At 62.0% G+C, this 27,534-nt stretch overlaps 1 protein-coding gene across 1 annotated transcript in view; it reads left to right on the top strand.

Annotated features, from left to right (window-relative positions):
- Positions 1-10,758: 10,758 nt before the first annotated feature.
- SHANK3 (SH3 and multiple ankyrin repeat domains 3) overlaps positions 10,759-27,534 on the top strand; it is a 358,709-nt gene continuing 341,933 nt past the window's right edge. The window contains exons 1-2 of the mRNA XM_059816355.1: positions 10,759-10,806; positions 18,183-18,509. Coding sequence (XP_059672338.1) covers positions 10,759-10,806; positions 18,183-18,509 — 375 coding nt within the window. The remainder of the gene's footprint in view (positions 10,807-18,182; positions 18,510-27,534) is intronic.

Below are 27,534 nucleotides of genomic sequence, written 5' to 3' on the forward strand. Positions count from 1 at the left end.
AGCTCAGGAGGAGGCCAGGAGGTTGTCGTGCTGGCCCAGATCTGCTCTGGAGGTCAGGGTGGGATGGAGACGGTGTGGACGAGAGCCGGGAGGAAGAGCCATCCTGCTGGAGATGGAGCAAGGCTGCTGCCGGTGCTGGGAGCCACTCTGCAGTTCAGAGCCACCCTTTTGGGACTGTCCTGCTGCCTGGCCCGCCTCTGGCACTGCTCGGGGCTGCAGAGGGGCAGCGGGTGCCGGGGGAGCTGGACCCGGCTGCCTGCGCTGGGGCGTGATCCAGCTGGCCGTCGGCAGGCTGCCGCGGAGCCTGCGGGAGGGGGCTGCACAGCCTCGCCAGATTGCTGCCGCTGGTAACTTCGGTTGGTATCCTCACCCACAGAAACCTCTAGATCTGGCTGGGAACTTGCACCGTTCTGGGCCTCAAGGGCTTCCCGCGGCAGTGAGCTACAGCATCTAGTTACGGGCAATGTGGAGAGGTATTTCCTTTTCTTAGTGCGAGATCCCACGACATTTTCCACTGCCCTCATGCTGTGAGATGAAAAAAGCAGAAGCATCGTCTCCTTTCTGCAGACTGTTCAGGATGTTACAGCCTTTTATCTGTGTCCCTTCTTATTTGCCTCCTTCTAAGGCAGCAATCTCCGCTCTTTCCTTTCACTTCTTATGACAGTTTTTCTTGCTCTTTGGTCATTCTTGCCTCCTGTTTCTGAGTCCCCTTGTTTTTGTATTTTCCCGGGGAGCCTTGGTGCTCAGTCCCGCACCCATTAGACGCGTGGGGCTGTGCTCAGGATGATGGCTGTGCAGGCACCTATTCCCCATATGCCCTCTTTCCCATTTCGCTCCCAGTGCTGCCTGCGCTGCCCCAGCCCTCCCATACCCGGGCGGATGGTGGTAAAGTGCAGCCGGTGCTTGGCTGGGTCGGGACAAGGTGCCGCTGGGGGCTCGCAGCTCGGCTTCCTGGGGTTGTGCCGTAGCTGTGCCAGCAGCCGTCACAACCCGGGGCCTTGGTGTGTATCTGGGGAAGGCGCCTGTGCTCCAGATGACTGCTGCACGTGTGTGGCTTGGTTAGCTGTCCGTCTGATGCCCATGTGGAGGCCCAGAGGGTGTGGAGCTGGGCCACCAGGCATGATGGAGTGTTCGGGTTATGCCGCCGTTGGTGACATGTAGCTGTAGCCATGCTGCGTAACTCCAGCCCAAACCCCCCGCGTCCCTGGGCTGAGGCTGCCTGGAGGTGGCCGGGTGAGCTGGGAGCACGAGCTGCTGGAGACACCTTTGGTGGACGGGGAGTGCCCGCTCTGCAGCACCACGCAACCCACCCCCTCATCCGAGCTTCCTAATTTCAGCAAACAAGTCTGCTGGCACTGCTGAGAGCGGTGGGGTGGGAGGGCTGGGGCTGGTCTGTGCCCCTGCCTGGCTTGGGACCATGCTCTGTGCTGCAGCGAGGGATCTCGGATGGTGCTTGAGTGGGAGGGAGGCTGTGCAGGTGTCCCAGCCTGTGCCACCCTGCGCTCAGGGTGTTACCCCTCAGCCCTAAGCCCTGCAAGGCGGTGCTTGCCGAGGTTTGATGTCCCTGCAGGCACAGCAGTCCCCTGCCCCACCGCCTGCCCTGCTCAGTCTTAGTATTCCCAGTGCTAAGGGACTGGAGAGAGACTCGGTTCACTGCGGTCACTAAATGTCCAAGCAGGACATGCACATGCCCTGTGCTATTTTGTTTAGGTCCTACAAAAACAGCTGTCATAGGTTTCCTCTGTTTTCGTGGCACAGGTGTCCTGTGAGCTTTTCTCAACAGAGGAGTCAATGGGGCAGTGGCAGCTGTGTCCGGAGCATCGTGCTACGGCCGCACTGGGACCTCAGCAGCGTCATTTTACAGGGAGGCACACAACAGCTGCTAAGTTTTCCAGGTGCATCGCAGTGTCTGTGATCCCTCTGCCTGTGGAGGCTGGAGTATATCTTATAAAGTCTTTAAAGCCTGGTGGCAGCCCAGCTGCCCGCGTGGCACACCGCGAGCTCTCTGCAAAAATGGGATCTTCGCTGCGGCCCCTTCCCCCCGCAGCACCTTGCACTTGCTGACACCAGCTGCAGCACAACAGGCGTGCTCCAAGAAATCCCAAGTCATACATTTTTAATTTTCTACAACAGAGCAGCCATTTCAGCCACTCACCCAGAAAGGATCTTTAATGAGAAGCGAGGAGAGAGAGCATGCACATTTCCAGCACATAAGAGAGCAGAGACATTATGGATACACTTTTCTCTTTTCCTGACTGCCTGTAGCTGTTCCTGAATTTAGCCTGGGGCACTTGCTGTGTCATCTGCTGGAGGTGGGCTCAGCTGGACCCTGGTCCCCTGTAGCTCATCCCGAACAAGAGGGTTGACCCTGTGGAGGAACTGACCCTTAGCATTGCTGGCATTTTAGCTTGAGCCTGCCTCTGCTCTCACGCTGCATCCTGCCCAGGACTCTGCCTGGGAGTGGGTGAGCCAGGGTGGGAGAGGCGCACAAGAATCCCGGCCGACCCGGGGTGGGAGAGGCGCACGGGGACCCCCGCCGACACAGGGCGGCTGCGTCCGCCTTCCCTGGCGCTCGGGCCCAGGCTGCTCCCTTGGGAAGCTGCATTGCCCTCGCACGTGGTCTCACCGAGCCGTGCTGCGGGGCCAGCGGAGGCGGGGGGCTGCCAGTCCTCCAGCCTGCCTGGGCAAGGGGCAGGGCCCCTGTGGCTCTCCTTGGGGGGCAGCAGAGGTGCCTGTCCACAGGGCGAGGGTGGGCTCACCCAGGCAGGAGGGCTCGGGGCGCGGTGCTTCTGCTTGCGCAGGGAGGCTAGGGACGCTCTGCTGTGTTGGGGCGGCTGGTGTTGGTGCAAGCCGTAGGTGACCTTGCCTCTCTCCCTGGTGTCTTGTCGGAGGTTTGCTCTGGGGATGCTCTTGTTCCCGGCCCTGCAGGTTCCACACCTCCCTGCTGTCCTGAGGCTGAATCTGCTGTCTACATGGGTGCAGCGTGCCCGAGGGCCGTGCGTGAGGTGCGCTGGACTGATGCTGTCCTTGCTCTCTGTTGTCCGCAGGTTGATGAAGAGGGAGTGCTGTGACCCCGTGCCCGTGACAGTCATTTCAGGTAAGCACTGTTCTGTCCTTCCCTTTCTGCCTTCAGAAACGCCCTGGGCCTCCCGACGGGAGGTGGTGGGGAGAGGACTCAGGCTGGTGAGGGCCCTGCAGCCTTTTCCTGGGAGGGGATGGCCTGTCTGGGGCAGCGGGGACGGGGACCCGGCTGTGGCGCTCAGGGGCAGCCGCGTGGGAGCTGAGGGCAGACACGGGACTTGTGAGGGCTGGCAAAGCATGGCGGGGCTCAGGCTGGAGGGGACAGGACGCGTTCAGGCAGGCTGCACGCGATGCGCAACCAGTTATGAGTCAGGGGTAGGTCGTTACCACATGACATGCTTTCAGGAGGCATCAAGAGGAGAGGTCCTGGGGGACACTGGCTAACCAGGTCTGCCTGGGCCCATCCGGCTGGGATCCAGGATCCCTGTCTGGGACAAGTACCACTGGTCTCGGAGGACGGGAGGGTTCCTGGGCATCACACTGGTGTGGGTGCTTCTTCCAGCCCTGGCTGCTCAGATGTTGCCTCATTCAGTGGGGCTTCTTCCTGCCCTGCCTGAGGGCACCGGACCCTTTGCGAGCGCTGCCAATTCCCGGTGCTGGCGTGGCTGGGGGACCGTGTCACCCCGCAGCTGTGCTCAGGGACTGGGTGCTGCATGCACGCTGCTTTACAGACCAGGGCAAGGTCTTGATGGGAGCTGGGTGCGAATGTGCGGCGTGTTGTGAAAGGCGTTTTCCATGGCCGCAGTGAGTCATTTAGGCTTTTGGTGCTGCCTCTGTGGCTGCTGTCAGGCTGGCACGAGGGGAGTTGCAGTGCCATGGCGTGAGGCCAGCCAGCTCCGTATGTGCACAGTGAACCCACAGCACCATTGCTGGCAGGTGCCAGAGCTCATGGTCCACGAAGGGGAGCAAAGCGATGGCGGGTGCCCCTACCCCAGGACGCCAGGCCGAGGGCAGGGGTGGCGTGTGCTTCCTCCCAGGGCACTGAATCGGTGTGGGCAGGGGAGGGATGCAGCAGCTTCTTGCTGTGCCTGCGGTAGGGCCAGAGCCTGGCACAGAGGGAGAAGAGAGCAGCCAGGGCTACGCTGGGGACAGGGAAGCATGAGGGACAACATGGGAGAGGTTAGCAGGGAAGCTACTGCCCGCAGCTGGCGGAGAAGCAGCTTGAGCTGTAAGACACAGCTGGAGAAAGGTGCGGGAGAGATGTCCCGTGGGAGTGGGAGATGGCGAATGACAAACGTCTGCCCGTGATCTGGGGCTGGTCTGTCCCCTACCTGCCTTATGTTCTTGGCTTGGTGGTAGGCCCAGTCTCCTGCCCTGAGTCGGGCACTGCCCCGGCCTCTGCGTGCTCCTCTGAACAGCCTTCTCTCTTCCCTCTCCACGGGGGTTTCCTGGGGCCCAGCAAGGACCCCAGCCCCTACATGGCATGGTACCGACTGGTTCCTGCTGATGACGGGTCTGGCTGACGCTGTTCCCGCTCCAGGTGCGCACACCTGGAGCGCGTCCCTGAGGGTGTGTTCCCACCTGCTGCTCGCCGTGCACCAGTGCGACCAGTGCTGCGGCTTGCAGAGGAGCGGGACTCCAGCTTCTGCCCCTGTCCCCAGGCTGTGACCTGCTGACCCCATTCACTGCAGACGTTTGCCATGTCCCACCCCAGGGCAGGGACGAGCTGAGAAGCGAGGGACACCCGTGCACGTGCACACCGTGTGGGGCTGGGGCTCGGAAAGTCCCAGCCTCACCCAGCCCCTTCTGCCTGTGCACGAGGCAGGCTGAGCTGTGGCGTGCAGCAAGCAGTCTATGTCAAGCTTCAGGGTGAAGGCTTGGAAACCGGAGGATGAAACAAAGGAAACATAAAATGCTAACGCACAAGAATAGTGGGTGCCTTTTCTGGCTTCAGCAGGCTCTTTTCAGAGCCTGCAGCTTCATTCCAGGACCTTTGAAATGCGTTGCCGCTTCACCTTGTAAATCCTCCAGATAACTCAGGCTGCCCGTGCAGGGCTGGCTGCGCTGCGTGGGCCGAGCCGCGTGGGCTGTGCTGCGTGTTTCCGTGCAGGGGCTGGCTGCGCTGCGTGGGCTGCGCTGCGTGGGCTGCGCTGCGTGTTTCCGTACAGGGGAGTCGCTGTGCCGTGCCGTGCCGTGCTGTGCCGTGCCTTGCTGTGCCAGGCGGTTCAGGGCTGGGGAGCTGCTGCGCTGCGAGGGGTGCTTCCCCGCAGGGCTGCAGGGCTGCGCCAGTTGTCTAAGCACCGGCTGCCAATGCAGGGCAGGTGCAGTCTTGGAATATGTGCGGTGGGGATGAATTGTGTTTGTACTGAGATGTGGGCATTTATCCAAGCCATTCTCCTGGCTTGTGTGTTCAATGAAGTCAGTCCCGCCTGGCCCCAGAGCACATCCGTGACTTGCAGGGCCCAAATCTGATTGCTGTGGCAGCATCATTTCTGAACACTTGCAGCAGATCGCTCCACAGAAGACAGCGCTCTGACCTGGTCCTCCTCGCTCTGCAGCAGAACAGCAGATCCCAGTGGGAGTGGGGCCCCGTGGAGCTGGGCTTGGCGAAGGCTTTGTTCCTAGCCCTGAAGGGGAAGGACCGTCCTTCCCTGCTACAGCAGGAGCCCAAGTCTGTGGGACACAGGGAGGCTTCTCAGCATCTGCGGGGGGCTGTGGCTGAGTCAGGAGCCTGGCTCAGTCCTGCCCCACTCTGTCCCCACTGTGGCCGCCCGGCGGGCTCCTGCCTGGAGAGTGCAGCGGCTCTGCCCTGTGCTGGCCCTGTGCTGCCTCTGCAAGGTGGGACGGGGCCGGAGGCAGGGCCGGGCAGGGGTGCAGGGAGGGGAGGGATGGGGTGCCTGAGAGGCGATTAGTGTCTCAGTCCCGGACAAACAGATGGAGGCAGCGTTATCCTATTACCTAAGGGCTAAGCGGGAGAAGCTGAGCGGTGTGTTCAGGCTGGCTGATCAGCGGGCGCTCTGGGCTCCTGCAGCGGCAGGATGTTTTTCTGGGGTGGCAGCCACCCCGACACCAGCTCTGGATAGTGTCTGCATCCGGGCAGCACCGAGTCCCTGGGAACAGGTCAGATATGCACTCCTAGACATGGGGTCAGCACTGGCAGCCCTGGACCCTGCGCTCTGCTGCTGGGGCCTGGAGCTTTGGCAGGGAGGCCAGGGCCCCTGCAAGGTTGGGGTGCAGGGGCTGTGCTGGGGCAGGGACAAGGCCATCGCAGGTGAGGCTGAGCGAGGGGATGGTGATGGGACCTCGCTGGTGGCGATGATGAGGGGGTGGTAGGTCCTGGCAGCAGCAGGGCTGTCCAGGTTGCTTCGCGGATTGTGTAATTCCTTGGGTTTCTTGCTTCTTGCTGTGTCGTGCTCCCCCTAAGCTGGAGCTGGGAGGGCGGAGGAATGGTATGGGACCGCAACAGGTACAGGGCAGTCCTGAGGTCTGGGCAGCCCTGCAGCTGTGCCGGATGGCAAGCTGAGCCAGCTTGGGCCATGGCATCGCCCCCGTATCGAGGGGCTGGGTGTTTACCTGGCTGTGCTGCTGCTGTGGGTCTGTGCCTGCTGCCCACTGTGCAGGGACACAGAAGTGCTTGCTGAGATGAGGGTGGGAGGTGTGGGAACCTAGTGCTTGGATTTACTTGTCCTTGGGCTGTACCACCTTCCTGGGCTGTGCTTACCTGCAGTTGTGCCCAGTGGTGGTATGGGGAGATGGAGGGAGTAGATGTGCTTTCTGCCAGCCTGTCCATGGTCTTGTTCCTCCTGGCTGTGTCCTCACGTGTGTCTGGCGCAGGCATGCTCCTCTCCTGCATCGGTGGGCTGGAGAGTGTGTGTGTGTAGGTCCTTATGCTCTGGCTCCACATGAGGAGCTGATGGGGGTTCAGTGACTTGTGGGATGGGAGGAGATGCCAGTCCATCCAGTGCACAGCTCCGGGCAGAGGTGTCTGTGGCCAGGCTGGTCCACGGGACTCTGGAAGGGTCTGACTCCCTGCTCTGGTCTTGGTGGTGATTTCCAACTGCTCTCGTGGCACTACGGGTGGTGCAGTGCCGCCAGTGAGGAGAGGTCTGTCCCTGTCCCCGCTGGTCCCGCACGGCAGTGTGACCCGCTGCCTGGGCGGGCAGCAGGCTGCAGCGCGGGCGCAGGATCGGGGACCCCAGCCGGGGTGCACAGGGCCTCGCACGTGCTCTGCGAGAGCGTGTAGCTGTGGTTACCAAGGTGACTGTGTTAAGTAATGTTCCTATGGCTACGCACTGCTTGTGCTCAGAGTTACTGCAGGGGAGTGTGCGAAGCCCCCAGGATCCCCGTGCCTCCCGGTGAGGCTGTTCGCATTGCAACCATCCCCTGGCTCCCGCTCTGGAGAGACCTTCCCGGGGTGTCACAGGCTGCATGGGCAGCCCTCGGTGCTGAGCTGCCCCGCGGGCCGTGGTCTCTGCTGGGCTCTGCAGACCCTGAGGGCCCCGGGCTGGGCGGACTGCACGCTGTCCCAGCCTGGGTCTCCATGCCTGGCAGGGAAGGACCTGCGGTTTGCAGAACACCCCTGTTGGGACAGACTTGGGGCAGGCCCTGCATGGTGATGGGGCTCTGGGGACACCCTCCCCACTACAGCAGCAGTCACCACATAGCTGGAGCCCTGCATTAATGGTGCCAGCTCCTGTGAGGTGCCTTACGGCACCTGGAGCCCGGGGATCCCAGCTGTGTCGCAGGGGAATAGGTCCTGCAAGCTTCAAAGTCTTCAGCCACCTCTGCCTTTCCCCAGGCTCTGCTCCTCCCTTCAGCCAGGTGCACCCTGAGGTGGGGCCCTGTGGGAACAGGCTGGGGTGCTGCATGGCCTGTGGGGCTGACTCCGAGCGTGCGCTACACAGGGAAGGGTGAGGGCAGCCCGGGAGGAAGGACTGCAGGCACTGATGCTTTGCCAGGAACCAGGACAGATGTCGGAGGAGGCTGCAGGGCAGGAAGCAATGGGGACTTCCCCATCTCTGATGGAGAAGAGCTTGGGGAGAGCTGAGACGTGGGTCAGTTGGAAAGGGAATGTCTGGGATTTGTACTGGAGTGAGCCCCGGCTGGGAGGCTCGAGGGACTGTCCTCACGTGGGCAGTGTCCCAGTGGTGCTGACTGTGGCCAGGGCAGCCGCTTGCATCTTGTTGCTGCTGCAGGAGCCTGGAGCCCCACACAGAGATGTTCTCCTTGGGGACAGTCAAGGATGTACAGGGCCCAAGGAATAAGGCTGGGATGCTCAAACCCAAAATTGCCTGAGAGTTAGCTGTTCCTGTGCTAGACCAAGAGCTGGCTGACCAAGAGGGTGGGGAAACAGCCGGAGTGCCAGCAGCAGACCCTGTGGAGGTGGGCGTGTGACAGAAACCTGGATTTAAGAGGCCACATGTATGGCCAGGGCTGTGTTTGCGGTCTGATAGGGCTGGGTTACAGACTTTCACAGAATCACAGAATCACTACGGTTGGAAAAGACCTGTAAGATCATCAAGTCCAACCATCAGCCAACACCACCATGCCCATTAAACCATGTCCCAATGCCACGTCCACACGTTCCTTGAACACCTCCGGTGATGGTGACTCCACCACTTCCCTGGGCAGCTTATTCCAGTGTTTCACCAGTCTCTCAGTAAAGCAATTTTTCCTAATATCCAGCCTGAACCTCCCCTGGCGCACCCCAGCTCCTCATTCCTGTTCTTGTGTCATTGTCCATCGCCACTTCTGGTGTGTGAGCTGCTCCTGCTAAAAGCCATCAGGGCAAAATGGGCTTGGTTTTCACCTGGGCCAGCTCCCTGGGCCAGCTGGTAGCATGGGCTGCCTGTGTGTCTGCAAGTCCGGCCCAGGGGTGGAAGTGAGTGCACAGGGGTGGGGGCAAGGACCACACCATTGTGTCCCAGCTTTGCCAGTAAAACGCCTGTGTGGTGCAGCCTCAGCATGCACGTGCCGTCCTGCCCGCCAGACCAGTGTCCTACCTGCCCAGCTTGCCAAGGGCAGGGGGTACGTGGCCGGCCAGTGGGCAGGGCTGAGCCTGGCAGTGGCTGTGCTGCCCCAAGCCACAGTCAGGGCTGTGTGGCCGGTGCCTGGCACCGGATAGCACTGTACCCCATGTAGGGAACACAGGGACAGAGAGAGGGTTTGCTGGTCTGTGCTCCTTCCTCCTGGCTGGGACCAGCCAGTGGGTGCTGCTCCTCCACCATGGGGGCCGGGAGTCCTGGCTGGGGCTGTCGGCTCCTGCTCTGCCTTGCGCAGGCTGGCCGGGAGCTCTGAGGGATCTGGCTCCTTCCCACAAAGGGGGCAGTCCTGTGTCCCCCATGGGGCGATGGGGCAGGGATGGGGTGGTGCGGCCGTGTCCTGGAGCTGGGGACGCACGACGCTGTGGGAGGTAGGCAGCCGGCAGTCCGTGGAGGGCTGTGACCTGCAGGAAGCATAAGTGTTTTGGGCCAGGGATTACCACCGTCTGTCCTGTTGACCTGAAGAGTCGGCTCCAGCTGGGACAGTGGCAGGAGTGAGCAGAAAGCCTTTGCTTTGGCTGAGTGGGGCTGCCCCCGGGCCAGGCTGGTGGGGAATTGGTTCCTGTGGTTTTGTGGTGCTGCGCTTGCTGGTGACCAAGCACCGGGTTCCTCTCCTGCAGCAGTGCGCAGCAGACGTAGGCAGGCAGTGAGGGGCTGCAGGACTGCGGGATAACTCTTAAGGACAACTCTTGGGAACCCCTGTGCCAAAGACTATTGCCCCAAACTCTGCAGACAGGATCTCCTACAAATCACCACCAGCCATGCACTGCAGCTGCCTCCACATGTGCATGTGCTGGGGGAGTTCAGGGGTGCCCCTGCCTCTTTGCTGAGCACTCGGAGACACAGATGGACCCCGGTGTTCCCGGGCCTGTGCTGCGTGGGCATAGGATGCTGCTCACTGGGGTCAGCACTGCTCCGCTGTCACCCCAGGAAAGCCAAGCGCTGGTGCAGCGGGTTTGCTCCCAAGAGTGATGCGTTGCGGGACTTGGCCTTTAATTGTCCGCACATCCCCAGTGACCCACTAACCCTGGCAAATGGAGAGAGGGAAAATCAATTGGCAGGAGAATTACCCATCAGGCCCTGTAGGACACTGCGGCCACACGCAGGCTGATCAATGAGCACCGCTCCCTCTCCTCGTTAGCTCTGTGCATCCTGACGCTCCGTCTGGGGCCACAGTCAGCACAGTCCTGTGCCTGCCCCTGCCTGCATGGGTCAGTTCTGGAGGACACGGGCAGTGGTGGCAGAGGACAAGGTTGGGCTGGTACAGAGTGCTTTGTGCTACCTGTCACGTGGGGCTGGGACAGAGCCATGGCAAACAGCAGGGCCGACTGACCTGCTTGCGCCCAGATAAGCAATGAGGACGGCTCCGGCATCACGGAGCCCTAGCTCTGGGCAGGGCCCTGCCTGGCAGCCCCGAGCACGGAGCTGGCAGGGTACCAAGGACCAGCCCTGGGTCAGTGGGAAGGTGGCCCGGGGGAGCCCCAGACTCCCGACACCCCACGCAGGGCACTGAGCTCAGGCCTTGTGGTGTGGGCAGAGCAGCACAGTCCCTCCCGCTCCCCGTCCCCCCCCGCGGAGGCCACCGTGCCTTCCACAGCGCCTGCAGCCATCGACCGTGCATTCCAGCTGCAGCCGCAGCCACCCCTGGTAAATCAGTAACGTCTGGCCTGTGCGAGAGGACGACTCTGCTTGTCCCATGGGCATTGCCAGCCAAGCGAAAGCGGACGCTCCCCGATCCTTTGAGGTGAGGGCTTGACTCCCTGCAGTGGCGCGGGAGGGCTGGGGGCTCCGGGCAGGGCTGTGAAACATGGCCCAGGGCTCTCCAGTCCTGGGAGGACTCGGGGGGTGATGAGGCTCTCTGGTCCTGGGAGGACTCGGGGGGTGACGAGGAGCTTGCACAGCACCTGGCACACAGAGCTGGGGCCAGGCTCGGTGCCATTGCAGGAGCAGAGCCTGGAGTGCCGTGGGAGCCTCTGGAGCAGGCGTCGGGTCCAATCTCTGGAGGGGCAAGCATTGCCTGGGGCTCCGTGGCTGTGTCTGCAGGGTCTGGCAGGGCAGGGGCGATGCTGGTGCAGGTGGGTGGACGTGCTGCCTTGTCCTTGGTGCAGCTGCCTGGGTGCTGATCTGGAGTAAGTCAGGTGAAGTCTGTCCTAGTTGGTCCTTTCGCTAACAGCGAGGCAGAGGCAGAACCCCAACAGCTCGTCCGGCCACAACCGTGACAGCCCCAGCATGCAGGGCCGTTCCCAGTGATCCCGGTAGCGACAGCCCTGTGTGCTGCTCTCCACACCCACCCCGGCAGCGACACCCCAGCGTGATGCCAGATGTCCCCTTGGCCCTGACTTGTGATGCTGCTGTATCCACCCACAACCCCAGTGCGCGGCGAGGAGCCCTGGAGCACAGGGACCTGGTGCCCTGCTGGCGTGCGGCCGTGGAGGAGAGCTGGGCTGTGTGCTCTTCTCCCACACATCAGCATGACCCAGGTACCTGCTCCCAGCCGAGTCGGTGCTGCACTAGCTGTTGCTCCCTGCCGTCCCTCCCAGGAAAGCAGCACTTGTGCTAGAGAGCAGCTGCCTGCTGCCTCCTGTACCATGCCCGAAGCGCCAGCCCAGGCGCACCTGGGGATGTGGTGAGCCAGATGCTCCCATGCTTGCGTGTCTCAGGGGACCCTGTTCCTCAAAGGGCCAGGCCTTTCGGGAGCGACAGAGTCACTGGGTGTGTGAGAGGAGAGGCGAAGCCCACGGCAGTGCACCAGCAGGCTCGCTGTGCATGGGAAAGCAGGCGCCGGAAAGGGGAGGGAATTTAACCCTGGTTCAGACAGGGAAAACTGCCAGTCCCAGGCAGGCTGCCTTGCTTGCTGTAGTAGACTGGTGCTTGGAGGTTTCTGCAAGACTGTGTGGCTGGGTGCAGGTTAACCCACTCAGGTGTTTGTGGCTACGATGCCTGGGTGGCTAACAGCCCCTGCAGAGGAAGAGGCAGGAGGTGGGCAGTTCTGCTTTGTCCCCATGCTGAGACTTGCAAGATCGCCCTTGATTCTGGAAAGATGGTTGCTGTTGCTTTTGAGGTGTTAGCTGTTATTATCCTTGTTTCGTTTCCAATGCTCCCTACCAGACTGTTAGCATCCGTGGGACTGCTGCTGGGGCGGGAGCTGATACCTGCCTGCGGTGCGCACTCCGGGTGACAAGGCTTCTGAAGCCTGGAAAGGCACGAGCCATGCACAGGACTCCTTTGGAAGTGCGTTATTTTGCGTCCCAAAGTATGAATCCAACCTGCGACCGGTCCCTGTGACCGGGGCCCCTCCTGAGTCTGTCCGTCCCTCCAAGCGTGTCCCTGGGGGAAGGGGTCTGCCATGCAGGAGGAGACGATGTAAGTGGCACTTGTTTAGCCTGCAAAGTGAAGTCTGAGTGTGGATCTAATTGCTGCCTGTGATGTGTATATAAATACTTACATAAACAAAGGAGGAGAGAAGAGCTGCACAGGCTAACAGACAATGCTGACGCAAGAGTAGGGTAAACTAGCCGTGAATGTGTGGGCTAGAAATTAGGCCATTTCTAACCATCACAGCAAAGAAGGGTCTGAAACAGCTTTCCAGGAAGAGGAGAGCGAGCGAGAGCAGACCTGGAGGAAGGAGTTTGGCAAGAGGATTTCAGACGTGGCGCCTGGGGTGCCAGCAGCCCTGTCCCTGAGGATGGAAAGGGCAACCTGCCACCCTCCCACAGCCAGGCCCTGGGCTGCTCTGGCTCCGCAGAGTGCTGGGCGCTCGCCCCAGGCTGCAGGACCTAGTGGCAACGCTGACAACGGCCGCAGGTCTTTGCACCCCTCTCTGGGCTTCCTTTGGCTGCGCCAACCCGCTCTTCACCCTGGCACAAGACAGAGCGGCAGTGCCTTCCCTCCTCCCCGGGGAGGTGCCAGCTTCCCCTGTCTCAGGAGCAGTTCCAGCTGGCACCCCTGCTGCCCAGTGCCTTGGGTTCTTCTTCCTGCTCTCATCATGCCCTGGGGCTGCTTGTCTTCTTCAGATCTTGCCTGTTGCACCTTTCTAGGTCCCACCACCGCAGTGCTAGCACTGCACGTTTCCCAGGATTCTCCCAGCCGGGTGCCTTCCTTCCAGAAGAAGAGTAATTCCATGATGCACCGAGTGACGGCCATGGTTCTGCATTACCTCTAACCCGGGGGGACCTGGAGCCCCGATGGAGAACTCTGAAGATGCCAGAGCAGTGTTCAGCAGCGTAGCGTGGGATGATCCCCGTGGCATGGCTGCCCTTGACAGAGGGATTTGTGGGAGACGGCAGGGAAGGTGGCTTTGACTCTGTAACACCGGGAATGGTGGAGAGAGGGACGGGCTGTCAGGGAACGCTGTTTCTCACAGCATAAGAGGTAAAGGTGGCTAGACTTTATAACCTCTTGTGAAGGCTATTGCAAAGAGTATTTGGAAATCCAAATAAACTGCTCTACTCTGGGTTTCACTTACTGGTGCGCCTGGTGGCATGTGCAGGGAGCTCTACTAGGCTAGTGAGGCGTGACTTTCTTCGATGGAAGCATTACTGATTTGCTCCTGTCACTAGAAAATCTTCTTGAAAGATTTTATAACTCTCTTTGATGATTTTTCATCAGTTTTTCCTGGTGTTAGAATAAGACTCATTGGATTATAATTTCTAAAATACTCAACTTGTATCTTTTTTCAAGATAAGTGATTTTTTTCCTCAGCAGAGAAGTTGATTTAATAAGAGAAAATGAATGTGAATGACTCTGCAAGTCTGTAATGGGGGTGGGGGTGGCCAGTGCATTTTTCCAACCATTCACAGTTGTGTCTTATACATTGTTGGGAACTAATGAGGTACCAGAAGATTGGGGAAAAAAGCAAGAACAATCCTGACAATTACCATCTGGAGCATTTAATTTCTTCCCCTAATGAAATAACAAGACGGAAAAAAAGGAAAGAAAGAAAATCAATGAATGGCAACAGTTGAACAGAACTACAGGCAGCAGACCGCAGGCATGGGCTCAGATGGGTGCCGCTGCCAGGCTGGGCGGGGGAGATTTGCCCCCGAGAGGCCACGGGCCGGAGCCACCTCTGCCCGCCGGGACACCCTGGTTGCAGGACTGCTTTAGGGGGTGGGTCCTGGCCCGCTCCGTTTGTTGCCGCAGGGTGGTACCTGAGGGTGGCTGAAGCTGTGCTGGCTGAGGCGGCACGAAGGGACGGTTGTGGCATTGCTCTCGCTTAATTCCCTGTGCGGCGGTGTGTCAGAGGGAGGAAGGCAGCGGGTGGGAGCCAGGGCCCTCTGCGGCAGCGCATGTTCAGAGGAAAGCTGTAGCATTTGGGGGTCTTGTGCAGAACGGTGCCCGCTGTCAGCGAGGCGTGCCCCTGCCTGGCACGGGCATGGCTCTGGAGAGGTGATGGGCAGAGCTCGGGATCCCTCCCCAACGCCTTCGGGCAGACGGGTCTGCATCTGAAGTATGGCAGCTGCCAGCCTCAGGGAGCAATCCCAGGCCAGGGCCTTCTGACACGGGCCCTTCGTTGGCCCATCTCCCAGCCTTGCCTGGTGGCTGGTGCATGCACAGCGTCTTCCGTTCAGACCCGGCTTCCCTCAGCCCTGCTTCCTCCGCCGGGGCAGCAGCTGTCCAGATTTGAGACCACGGGCTCTCAGGGTCGTGCATGGGTCGTGATGGGTCCTGCTGAGGGTCGGGTCTGCGCAGTCCCCCTCCTGCCCTCAGCGCCTCGCCGCGGGGTGCTGGGCGCTCCTCAGGGGCCAGCCGTACGCTGTGCCTCCTGGTCTTGCCGTGTCTCAGTATGCATGCGAGGACGGCCCAGCCTCCCTAAACGCTGTGCCACCCTCGCCTGTCCCCCGGGACCCCAGCACGCTGCTGGTGGCAGACCGGGAGAGGCCCCGTGGACCTGCACTCACGTGGCTGCAGGTTTCTCCTCTCGGCCTCAAGCCATTCGGCGTGACTCTGCCACGTGCAGGCCAGGGCTGCTGGCTTCCCAGTTCAGACTTTCCGAGTTCCCCTCTCTGGCCCTTTGTTTAACGGACACTTTTGCCATCTCCCTTCCTGACCACTATTACTCCTTTGTCTTTTGTGCTGTGAGAGACCTCAGCTGGCGGCTCCTTCTTGGATGTTTGTGACTCATGGTCGTTTCATCCACGTCTTCCCCTCACCAGCCCCACCTCGACCCTGCTGTCCCTGGCTCAAAGCCGCAGAGCCCAGCCTATTCCCTGCAGCCCTTGCTTTTGCCAAGTGGCCTTGTCTGCCTCAAAGCCTCCATCCCTTCGCCTGGGACCTGCGAGCTGCTCGGCCCCAGCACGGGCTCTGCAGAGCTGCAGTTCTGATGCACCTCTACCTGGGGCCTGGACAGATGCAGCATGGGGTACGCTGTGTGCTCCGCGGAGCAGGAGGCTTTCCAGCGCCGCTAGTCTCGTCTCCTCTTGCCCCAGGGCCCTGCTAGAGAGCTGTTCTCTGACCCTGGGGAGACACAGCAGGAGAGGTGCTGCGCGACAGGCACCCTGGAAAGGCATGGTTTTGGCCGCCTTTGCTGCCGGGCAAGAATGTTTTCTCATACCTTAGGGAGGGACTGGTTGGGATGACTGAAACTGTCATGGCACTGCGTCCTCCTGTCTGGGCACAAAGGCTTGACCCATGCCAGGGTGGCACCGAGGGGCTGGGGCGACAGGAGTCCGGGGTGCAGGGGAGGCTGCAGACTCCCTGGTCCTTACATCTGTGAAGCAGCAGCAGACAGACGGGGCCTGTGGCTCTCCAGCACAGGGGTGCAGGTGTGGATCAAAGGAAAGGAGGAGCCCAGAGACCGGCCGGTTGCTCCTGGGCTGATCTCATTGTTTGTCGTGATCAAGCCGTGATTTCCGTTCTGGGGCTAGTGCCACGGAGTTGCAGTGCTTGTGCTCCAGGACCCGTTAAGACTCCCCCTGTGACCCCGAACTTCCAGGTCTGTGGATGCAGCCTTTTCCGCCTGTCTCGCCTGTTACGCTGGTGCAAGGCATTTGCAGCAGACGCTGTTCCAGTTGGGAGAGTTGCTTGGGGCCGGCCGCCCTGGCAGAGTCAGGCTCTCACTGATGCCTGCCTTGTGCAGTCCCTCGGCCTCAGGGTGGGAGGGCCGAAGGAAGAGCCATTAGTCATTTCCTGGACAGATCCAGGCCATACCGTAAATCTCTCCAGCTCTCAGTGGTTTGGGGGCTATTTCTGTTTGAGGATTGTCACGTAGATTAAAGCCTTGAATCCCAGCCAGTGACGGACCGGACACAGTCCCATGCACAGTCCTGCAGGGCTCAGCCCAGCGTCCCATCTGCTCTTGGCAGGGCAGTCACTGGCTTGTCCCTGCCTGGGAGCAAGGGCTTGACCTGCTGGGCAGGCAGGGTCCTCCCGGCTGTAATTAGCCCTCACTGGTGGGGGGACTGGCAGAAACGGCAGCCCGTGGTGGTGGCTGCTTGCATCTCTGCTCTATGGCGGAGCTACCGTAGCTGTGCCTGCCACCACTCCAGTGTGTGCACATGTGGCTTCTCTGAGAGTGAGACGGGTCTCTGGGGTGGAAACACAGGTCAGCTGTCCTCCCACTCCCAAAACTTTGGCACAATGGCACTGCTGCATCCTGTTGTCCAAGTACGAGCCAGTTCGGGAAACCCCTGGCAGACAGCCCCAGCTCCTCGCCCGATGGGCTGGTGGAGGTGCTGCTGGAGCCTGCAGCCCAGGGGCCAGTCTGGCTCTTTGCGGGTGTGCAGAGACGTGCTGGGTGGCGACCGCCTCCGAGCAGGGGTATCGGGGGCCTCACAGCGAGCAGTGCTCCAGCAACTGCAGGATGAACAGTTTCCAGGGCCAGAACCAAGACCTTTCCCTGTAAAACCCAGAGACAGGCAGGGTGCTGAGCCCCGCCGAGTCACAGCTGCTTGTCCTGCTGATGTCCAGCCTCCCTCATGAGTCCCGCCGGGCAGATGGGGAAGGAGCCAGGCAGGCCCTCAAGATATGTTGGTGCAGATGTGGAGACAGAGGATGAGGGTTGCGGATGGGGAACAGGGCCACGGGGACAAACTGCAGGTGGTGGTGTGGAGAGAAGACAGTTGATCAAAGGAGCAGAGCAGGCCCCAGAAGCTGGGACAACCCGTCCTCTGCCCCAGGGCGCTGTGTCCAGACCCTCTGTGCTGGCCTTGGCGTGTGCACTGCGCTCTGAGCCCTCCCCGGGCGAGCAGAGGCTCTGGGTGTCCACGCGCCCGGGATGGGGTAAACCCGGGGCAGGTCCATGCTCTGCTGCCAAGGTGAGGGAGGGTCCCTTCAGGGTGGCTGGTGGGAGTCACTGCCATGCGGGCTGTGCCCTCTGTGGGGGCCGGGGACGGCGTGCAGCGGCAGTTGGCCCTTGCGGGGAGTGGGGGGGCACTTGTGGGGATCCCTGCATGGGGTGAGGTCCCATGTAGGGTGGGGGTGCTCCTCTGCAAGGCCCTCAACAGGAGGATCCCTGAGGGGGGGTGGGGGGGGTGTTCCCAGAGTCCCTGCTGCCGGGAACACTGTGGGGGTCCAGCTGCGAGATTCCTGCATGGTTGGTTGGGGGTTCCTCAGTGAGAACCCCGAGATGGGGATCTCTGGGGGGGGCAGTCAGGGGTCCTGTACGAGGTCCCTGAGGGGGGTGGCCTGGGTGGAGTGGGGGGTCCCCACCAGGTCCCCGAGTGGAGTTTGGACGTCCTCCGCTGGGTCCCTGCCGGTGGATGGTCCTTGCCGGGGTCCCCCTGTGGGGTCCCTGCGGGGGTGCCCCTGAGCAGTGCGGGGGTCCTCCGCCGGGCCCCCGCCGGGGGACGGTCCCTGCCGGGGAGGGGGAGGTCCCGCGGGGTCCCTGCAGGGGTGCCCGTGAGCAGTGCGGGGGTCCCCCGCCGGGGGACGGTCCCTGCCGGGGAGGGGGAGGTCCCGCGGGGTCCTTGCAGGGATGCCCCTGAGCAGGGCGGGGGTCCTCGCCCGGGCCCCCGCCGGGGTCCCTCCGCGGGGTCCCAGCCGGGGGACGGTCCCTGCCGGGGTCCCTCCGCGGGGTCCCAGCCGGGGGACGGTCCCTGCCGGGGTCCCTCCGCGGGGTCCCAGCCGGGCTGCCCCCGCGGGTGGCGGCGGCCGCGCTCACCGCCTCTCCTCACCCCGCAGGGCCCCCGGGCAGGCTGTGAGCGCGGCCCCCGGTGCCGGTGCCGGCCGCCCCGCCGCGCCGCACGGAGCATGCCTCTGAGCCCCGCCGGCAGCAAACATGAGAGCCCGGAGTCGCCGCCGCCAGAGCCGCCGCCGGAGCGACAGCCCCGCGCCGCCGCCGCCGCCGCCGGGGAGCCGGGCGCCGGCCTGCGGGAGGAGACGCGGCTCGACCCGGCCCGGGGCCCCGGCGGGCCCCGCTCCCCCAAGCTGGCGGCCCCGGCGCGCATGGAGGAGCCCGCGCCCGGCGCCATCGTCGTCCGCATCGGCATCCCCGACCTCCAGCAGACGGTGAGTGCCCGCCCCGGCCCCGGCCCCGGCCCCGGCCCCGGCCCCGGCCCGCCCCGCGCCCCCGACCCGGCCCGGCCCCGGCCCCGGCCCCGGCCCCGGCCCCGGCCCGCCCCGCGCCCCCGACCCGGCCCGGCCCCGGCCCCGGCCCCGCTCCGCGACGGCTGCCGCCCCGGCCGCCACCCGGCAAACTTCGCAGCGCCGCGGGCGGGGAGGCGGCGGCCACGGGCCCGGCAGGACGGCTCCCCGGTGCCCCGCTCCCCGGTGCCCTGGCTCCCCTTTGCTCCGCTCCCCGGTGCCCCGGCTCCCCCTTGCCCCGCTCCCGGTGCCCCGGCTCCCCACTGCCCCGCTCCCCGGCTCCCCGCTCCCCTTTTCCCCGCAGAGCCCGGCGGGGACGCGGGCGGAGCGGGCCGGGCAGCCCCGGCTGCAGCGCTGCCTTTCCGGGGCGCAGCCCGGCCGGGGCGCTCCGGGGCCCCCGGTGCGGCCGCAGGCAGGGGCCGCTCCCGCCGCCGGGGCCCCGCACCGGCCCGGGACCGGGCTGCGCTCCGCCGCCTGCCCCGAGCGCGGGGGACATCGGGGCTGGGCGTGGGGAGCGGGCGCAGCTCGGGAGGCTCCAGCGCCGGCACGGTACCGGTAGCAGTACTGCTCCAGCACTGGCTCCGGCACCGGGATTGGCTCCGGCACCGGTACCGGCTCCGGCACCGGTACCGGCTGGGCCGGGCTGCGGGAGCACGGAGCCGCAGCGCTGGGCACTGACGGCCGCCCGCTTGCTGGCGGCGTGGGCAGGCAAGACCGGGCAGGGTGTGCGGGCAGCAGGGCTGCGCCGAGCCGGGTGTGGCTGCGCGTGGGCTGCGCACCGATGCCAACGTGGCCGCAGCGGGTTCAAGGTGTCAGGCCCAGGCGCAGCACAGCAGGTTGCGGTGAGTGCTGGGCGAACCGCTGCGCCAGACGGGCAGTGCAGCAGGGTGTGGTGTGCCGGGCCACGGCGCCGGTGCCACAGGCAGGACATGCAGGTGTGACCTGCCGGGAGCGGAGGTGTGACACAAGAGGGCACGGGCGTCGTGGTGTGTCAGCCGGGGCGGTTGTGACGTGCGGCAGCACACGTGGCACGGAGGGGCAGAGGGTGGCATGGTGGGTGGTTACCCCTGGGCACAGCGGGAATCTGGCAGGGCACGGTGAACCACGGAGGGTGTGGGGTGGCTGTTGCAGGGCGGGGCAGTGCTCAGGATCACCTGGGGAACTGGGTGCTTGGGGGGAGTGAGAGCTTGGAAACAGCCTGGTCAGTGCAAGGGAAGAAGTTCACTGAAGGGCAGGGGTTAACCGTGGCCCTAACAAAGAGTGCTCCTTAGAGGTGGCTTGCCTGGGGACGGGTGGGCTGCGAGGCACAGGGAGCCTGTGCTTGGGGACGAGGAGATGGGGGCAGGAGAGGGGGTGCCCCTTGGGGATGAGGGGTGGGGGGAGATGAGGAGACAGAGAGAGTTGGGGTGAGCAGAGTGTTGCTGTGGCTGGAGGGGACTTCCCCCCCTCTTCAGTGGGGAAGGAGTTCTCTTTTGGAGACTGGCGTGGGGGTCCCGCTTGGTGATGGAGGGATAGCAGCTGGGGCCGGAGAGCTTGCTAGAGGACAGTGGCGCTGGGGCTGAGGGCCAAGCACTTGGGGCTGAGGTGCTGGCACGCTCACAGGCACAGCTCTGCAGGCTCAGCTGCCAAGCGCTGGGGAGCGGCAGAGGCAGGCGAGGCAGCGCTGCCTTTGCTGTCGAAGAACCGGACAGACGCTCTGCTCTAGCGAGGACTGACCTTGTGCTGCAGGAAGGGCTTTATACCCCCTCACTGCCACCCGAGCCCCTGCTGGGGTTGTGAGCAAGGCTCTTGGGGACACCGTGTCTGCTCTTTCCCTTCACTGCTGTATTAGCCCCAGCACATCAGCTCCTCCTCCGTCATCCCTGTCCACACCCACCCCCGAGCTGATATAGAGGCCCAGGTCTCATCCTGCTCCAGCCCTCACCCCAGATCCCGCTGTGTGATCAGCACGGGGCAGGGTCTAAGGACTGTCAGTGAGGGCCCTTGCTCTGCGCATTGCCATGGTATCCACCCCTCTGCTTTGCTGTTCTTGGGCACCCCTCTGCACCTCCCTTCCCTGTTTTGGGAGTGTGCGTGGGCACTGGAGGAAGCAGCGATGCGATGGTGTGTTGTAGCCCCCCACCCCCTTCCTCCTTACAAGTCCTCCACTGCAACCAGGGGATAGTCCCAGAGTCAGAGTGAAGCAGCTCAGACTTGGCAGACGCTGGAGGGAATGGGGCACTTCATGCAAAGCAGAGCATCTTTGCCTGTGTAAAGTAGGAATTTCCCTCCCAGAGCTCCCTTCCCCAAGGGGCAGATGCATATCAGAGAGCTGAAGAGCGGAAATGCTCCTGGTGTGACCTCCGCGGGCTGGGGTGGGAGCCAGCAGAGTGGGAGCCCCTGGGGAGCCCCGCGGGCTGCCTGGGGCGGGGGGCTGGTGGCATTGCTCCCCTCGGACACCGAGCGAGGCGGGCAGGCAGCGAGCGAGGCGGGCAGGCAGCGCTTCGGGTGCTGGCAGAGGTGCAGTGGGGAGCGCTGGGGACGTGGGGCAGCGCTGCCGGGTGCGGATAAGAGCATCACAGCACTCGCATCCTGGCAAGCGCAGCCTGTGCACCGCGGGCCTGGTTGATATGCAGAGGAATTCACTGCAGTCGCAGCTCAGGGCTCTGGCTTTGCAGTGTGAGTAGCGGGAGCTCGCAGGTCGTGCACGGCACCGTGGAGGGGCAGGGCTGCCTGACCAGACCTGTCCCTGCTGCCCATCCCACGCGGCAGTGTGCACTGGATTTCATGGGATGCAGATGGGCATCGGAGGCTGTGCTGTGGCACCTGCTTCCCCGGGCAGAGAGAGGCAGGATGAAAGCAGATTTGGGTGCGGGCTCCCTGCAGAGCAGTTTGCCCTGGGGAGCCCTGGGAGGCAGGACGGTGCGATGGCTGCTCTGTCAGACCCTCTGCCGCCCCGCGGGCTGGGCGAGGGGAGCCAGACACCCCATGCTGCTCCCTGCATGGTACCCCTATGCTGTCATCAGCTTGCAGCCGTGCTCAGGCTGGTGTCAGGGGCATCGCCTCCTCTCAAACCAAGGCAGTGCCTGCAGAGGGATGGTGCATTTACAGCTTGGGTGGGGGCTGACTTCCCAAATAGAAACTGCCTCTTTTGCAAACTCCTCTTCTGTGCTAGCTGAGATACCTTCACTTGAATAAAAGGAAGCAGGAAAAACCCACATGGCTTAACAGTATGCATCCCTAAGAGCTGTATAGTGTCCTGTGACCAACCCCGAACTTCCCTAGGCTCCTGTGCATCATCCCCATGCATCAGTTCTGATCGGGGTACTCACAGTGCTCATTCCTTGTGCCTTGAGCAGACAGGCTTGGTCCCTGTCTGCAAGGTGACGTCCAAGCAGATGGGGGCCTGGCCAGTGTAAAAGGGGACAAGCAATTCAGCAATTGAGCCGGACCCACCTGCCACCGCTGGGCTTGCTGCCGCACTCCGGTCTCCTCATTGCTGCGTTTTGGAGAAGCTCATGGGACAGATGCTCTAGAGCTGTGTGCGTTCCCTGCCTCCTCCTCCCCTCTTACAAGACACAGGGTCCTTGGTCTCACTCAGCTGGAGAGCAGCAAGGATCCTACACCTCTTCCCTGCTCTGGCTCCTGGCCCGTATGGGTCCTGCTCCTCCCTGCAGGTAGTGGGCTTGCTCTGGCACCCGTCTGACTGGAGCCCATCTCTCCTTCCCAGGGCTGCTGTGGTTCAGCAAGGCTGTGGCAAGCTGTCCCTCAGGGCAGGTGGGGACACCTCTCCTGGCGTGGTCTGTTGCTGCTCAGACCCTTTTCCCTGGGCTAGGATAGGCCTTTGTGCTTCAGAGGAGCTGCTGTCGAGCTGTTGTTCGCCTGAGTCTGTGTCCGCAGGGCAGGGAAGACCCCGAGGCACAGGCATCTTCCCGGAGGTGTCCTTCCCCCGTGTTCGCTGCTCTGCTTGTCTGGCTTTGCTGCGGTGGTGGCCCTCCCTGGAGGACAGCCGTCAGGGAGGCTGACACTTGGGCCGCTCTGTGGGTCTGTGTGGGGCTCTCGCTCCTGGCCAGGGTTAGTGGCTGCGCCCCGGGAGGGATCTCACAGCCTGCGGGTGCAGACTGGGACTCAGGCGGGCTGAGGAATGGGAAGGATGTCCGGTAGGCAGGGATAAGGCACAGGACCCTGATGGCACCTGCAAGAGAGGCAGTCAAACGCCTGCCTTGTAATGGGACCAGTCCTCACCTCCTCTGACCTGGCTCTGCATCTCCTTCGTGGTCCTGTCCAGAGGCTGAGCTGCTCTGAGTGATGGGGCACATGCATCAGGGATCATCCAGAGAAGAGGCGTTCTTCCCTGATTGCTCTAGGGAGAGCACAAACATCAGGAGAAGGGATGGGACCCCAACAGGGATCGCTAGCCTCTGCAGGACTGTGTGGTGCTGGCAAGGGGTTGGTGTGCCAAAGGGGTTTTGCTCCCTGAACTTCAGCCCTTGCTCAGTCTGACGCGACCCCCTGCCCTCCTCCCACGGGTGCCGCTGGCGCGCTGGGTCCCGCTTGGCAGCTGCAGCACATGGCTGATGTGCCATGGGCTTTGCTATAGCAAGCTCTGCTTGAAGATGGGGACTGTCTCTTTTGGGATCTTCAGGCACAGGGTGGACAGGCAGCTTTTCAGCAACAAGTCAGACTCCATTAGCTGCCAGAGTTTCAGAGATCAGGACTTCAGCTGGGCAAAGTTCAGTTTATTCAAGTTCACATCTTCTGACAGGGTTGGAGCTTTCAGGGGGGTTTTTAGACTGTGAAGCAGCTGACTTTTCAAGTTAAGTTTCCCAGCTCTCTTGGAGTTGTCTCCAAGCCTCTTTTAGGTTCCTTTGCAACTCTCCATCACTGTCTTTATTCAGCTGAAAGCCTTTGAATTCACTGTTAGTGGTTCCCATTGTTAGGAGCAAATCTCCACCCGAGGCTCTGACCTTGTCTCTGAAAAGGCAGTCTCCTCAGGCAAGTCACTGTTTACATCCTAATGATGGGCCAGCACTCTCAGGTTAAAGAGTCTGGGCGACCTGCACCGGCTCTGAGCTCCGGGAAGAGAGGCTAAGCTGCCCTACACCCATACAAACAGCTTGAGGAACGGAACCTGGAGCACCAGAGGAACAGGACACGGAACAGGACATGTCTCCTGCTCCGCACACACAGAGATGCAGAGAGGCAGGAGGAGATGGGCCAGAAGGATGGGCCCTTCTGCGGTGCAGAAACCGGGGAGGGGTGTGCTTGGATGGGAAGGGAGCACGTCTTAATTACCGAAAAGAGCCTCCCTTTATCACAGTGCAGAAGCAGCTGGTGGCATTCCTTGCTGTGTAGGTAAAGAGCTCTGCAGGGGACATAAACAGGCTACAAACCCCTCAGAGTACTGGCCGACAGAGCTTGCAGACAGCCCTCCTTTCTGACAGGCAGAATTGCCCCCGGGAGTTGCACGTTCCCAAAGCCTGTGGGCATGGGACAGCCTTGTGGGCGATGGGGCCATGGACTGTCCTGGGCAGCGGCAGAGGGGGGGCTGTGGGAGACGAGCAGTGCTTGGCACGTGCTGGCACACGCTGCTCCAGTGCTGGGGAGTGCCTGGGACCGTGGTCAGGAGCCACACGATGCCCTGCAGCCTGAAGGGTCCTCTGTCCTGCATGGCCCCTGGCAGGTGATTCCACTACTTAGGTGGATATTTTTCATGGTGCCCAAAATTTGCTGTCCCCTCTTCCTCTCTGTGAGCTCTTTGTGTTGCAACTGAGGCTCTCAAGGCAAGTGTTTGGGGAAAGGAAAGTGCCACAAGATGGGTACATCTTCTTGCTTCAGTTTTGGGTCCTTGCCTCTTCTCCTCCCCTCCCTTCCCACCAGCAGTGTCTGAAGGACTCTTAAGTAGCAGTGTCCCGCGTATTTGGGGACTGAGCTCTTTGGGAGGTGCCTGGGCCTGCCCAGCCTGCGGTGGGGTCCACCGTGATGGGACCCTGGCTCCGGCTCCTCCCACCCGGATTGTGGGCGCTGTGATCCTGCAAGCAGGTTTTGGGAGATGGTGGGTGCAAGGTGGGTGGCTGGTCTGCTGGGAGCCCCGAGGAGGAGTGAAGTCGGGGCGGGTCATGTTGGCATGGCAGGAGGAGGAAGGACAATTTGTGGTGTGGTGGAGGGGAAGAGGGATACTGAGAGCAAAGAGACCCTCTGAGGGGCAAATGCTAATTTGGGATGAGAAACAGAAAGCTGTTTGTGTTGTAGAGGCACGGAGCCGTGGATGGGTTTCTTGCAACGGCGCCATTTGGGAATGTCTGGGCTGCGCAGGGAAGCCGGGTGTATGGGGACACTGGCTGGAGGGACCGTCCGTCTATGGGAGGCACGCGAGCACGGCTGCTTGGCGATGCTGGGAACATGGGCTCTGCTCCCCGGCACCGGCAGAGCGGGCAGTGCCGAGAGGGAGCCACTGTCTCTCGTGGTGTCTGTTTGGGTGCAGCCCTGTGGTGACAGCCTTGGTGGTTTCAGGCCAGATCATCGGTTCCCAAGCTGGCTGGATCAGTCGGTAAGGTGGATTTGCAGCCCTGGAGAGAATTTGGACTCATCTGCAAAGGGGATCATGCTAAAGCATGGCCCGTCAGCTGTGTCACAGCCGGGAAAGCCCGGGTGATGCTGAAGGATCCGCATCCTGTGGAAGGATGTCCTGTGGTGTCCAGGCAGCGGGGCCTGACGTGTCTTTCCTCTGCTGGCATCTGTCCCGCAGCAGGGCTCGTCCCCACACAGGGCTTTGGTGATGTGTCGGGGACTGGTGAGGAAATGTCTTGTGACCAAGGGCCTTGGAGGCATGGGACCACCCAGCCACACTTGTGAGAGGCTGTTTGAGGTCTCCGCTGAGGCCAGGGCCTCCCTTTGCTGCGGGATGGAGTTGCTCATTTCCCTCTGTGGCTGCAGAAAAGGCTCTGCCCTCATCCCTCTTCTCAGTCACCTGATACCTCAGGTTAATATTTTCCAGCTTGTTATCGCCTAAATGCAAATGAAAGACGAGACTGAAAACCGGCGCACAAAGCATTGATTTTTCTGTTAAGCTGAGGGAATCGAAGAAATAAATTTTCCTATTATAAAAGAGAGATAGGCAAAGTTTTCCTGAACTTCCGCTTAGCCAGGACTGATGGTGGAAAGGCAGGCTGCTAAGAGACGTGTGGCGTGGGATTTGATTTGAATTCACTGTGCCACAAGCCTGTGAGCGCGGCTGCAGTCCATCCTGCAAGCAGTACCAATGCTGCATCTCTGCAGCCCGGTGAGGCAGGAATGCGGTGACCACGAGCTGTGGCTGAGAAATCTGGTCACCGATGATGGAGGCATGGGAGCCGTGCACAGCTTCGCCTGCAGCCGGAGGGAGGTGTGGTGCGGTCAGCGCAGGGCGGGTGGGGAGGGGGCTCTGGGCGCTGGAGAGGGGCCGTGCGACAAGACAAGGGACACTGGTTCTGACCAGGTGGTTTGCAAAGGAGGGGTGTTGTGTCTGTAAATAAAAGCCCTTTCTATAAAACCTGCTACCTGCTGCACGGTTCCTCTCCGTAAAAGCAGAGAAAAGACAGGGGGGTGTAGGAAATGCCAGTGGACACATTTCTCCTGAGCCAGGGAGTGCCAAAGCCTCTTGCTGCGCTGCTGTGTGCTCTGTCCCCTGGTGATTGCCCACGACGCAGGACGGACTTTAACTATGAAAAGTATGTGAAGAGGTGCAGTGGGTTTGTCTGCACTGGCCTGGCAGCTGCGGGCGCTTGGCAGCCGTGCGAAGCAGCTGGGAGGGCGGCTGCAGCACTGCGCTGGCGGGCACGGCTGCCCGCAGCCCGCTCTGGCTTCCTGGGCAAGGTGCAGTCCCTCACACTGGCTGCTTTCCTGCAGCTACAGAGTTTTATTCTGCACGGCCGTGCAGATGCCACGTGCTAAGTAACTGTGGACACCTCAGCAGACAGAAATGCTGAGCTCATGGAAGCAATTGATATGAAAAGGACGAATGAAACTATTCTTAACATCTGTGTGGGTTAAAAATCCAGTAGTAAAAGTCGTAGTGAAAATCCGCTGGCATGTATGCTTTATATAAATTGCTGTCCCAAATCCATGTTGCTCCCGGGGTGGCTTCAGGTGTGGCCAGAACAGGAAAGGCTTCTGGGGGCCGTGGTGGCAGCACTGCGCTCTGGGGCATCCCGGCTCCCCGCAGGACCCCCTGGCACCAGGGCTGATGCAGTTAACATGCACACTTTGGGTAGATCGCCCTATATACACTGTGTTGATCGGAATCAACACAGGGGATGACTGAGTTGCACAGAATCCCTCCTCACCATCAGCCGCTGCTGCACAGAAAAATCCGAGAGGCTGCTGTTGTATCAAAGGAGGCGAAAAAATCGTCTGGTCGGCAGTGTAGTCTTTGAGCAGCGGTGTGTGATGGTGTAATTAAGGACTGCATGGTGCTGAGCTCACGAGGGGCAGAGCCAGCGTGCTCCGCGTTCAGCAAGTGCCTGCAGACAGTGCGGCTGGCAAGTGCCACTCTCCTCTCTGGCTCCAGGGATCGTCTCCCGCAGGATCTACCGCTTGCTGGGAAACGCTCCCGGCTGCCCTCACGTGTGTCAGTGCACTGCAGGGCTGAATTTGGGGAGTAACCCTGCTCGACGGGCTGCACAAAACAGGGTGGGTGGGCAGGGGTGAGCAGTGTGCTGTCGCCGCAGGGCTGAGCAGACCCCCCACGGGAGAGCGGGGTCCGGCGTGCCAGCGGCGTGGCACAGGGAGCCCGAGCATTTCATCGGTCCCGGTGCAAGCCTCTGGCCACCGTCCCGCTCCCTGCTCAGCCGTGTGGGGAAGCAATGGCGCGGGAGCTGGGCTCGTCGCTGGTGGCAGCAGTGTCCGGTGCGGCGCTCCACGCGCCTGCTGTCCGTGCTGTGCTAGCGTTTCGCTCCACCGATCCGTCCCGTGGCTGTAGGGCAGGGAATTG

The sequence above is a fragment of the Gavia stellata genome, chromosome 4, assembly GCF_030936135.1.
Source record: "Gavia stellata isolate bGavSte3 chromosome 4, bGavSte3.hap2, whole genome shotgun sequence".
In the NCBI taxonomy this organism is placed as follows: domain Eukaryota; kingdom Metazoa; phylum Chordata; class Aves; order Gaviiformes; family Gaviidae; genus Gavia; species Gavia stellata.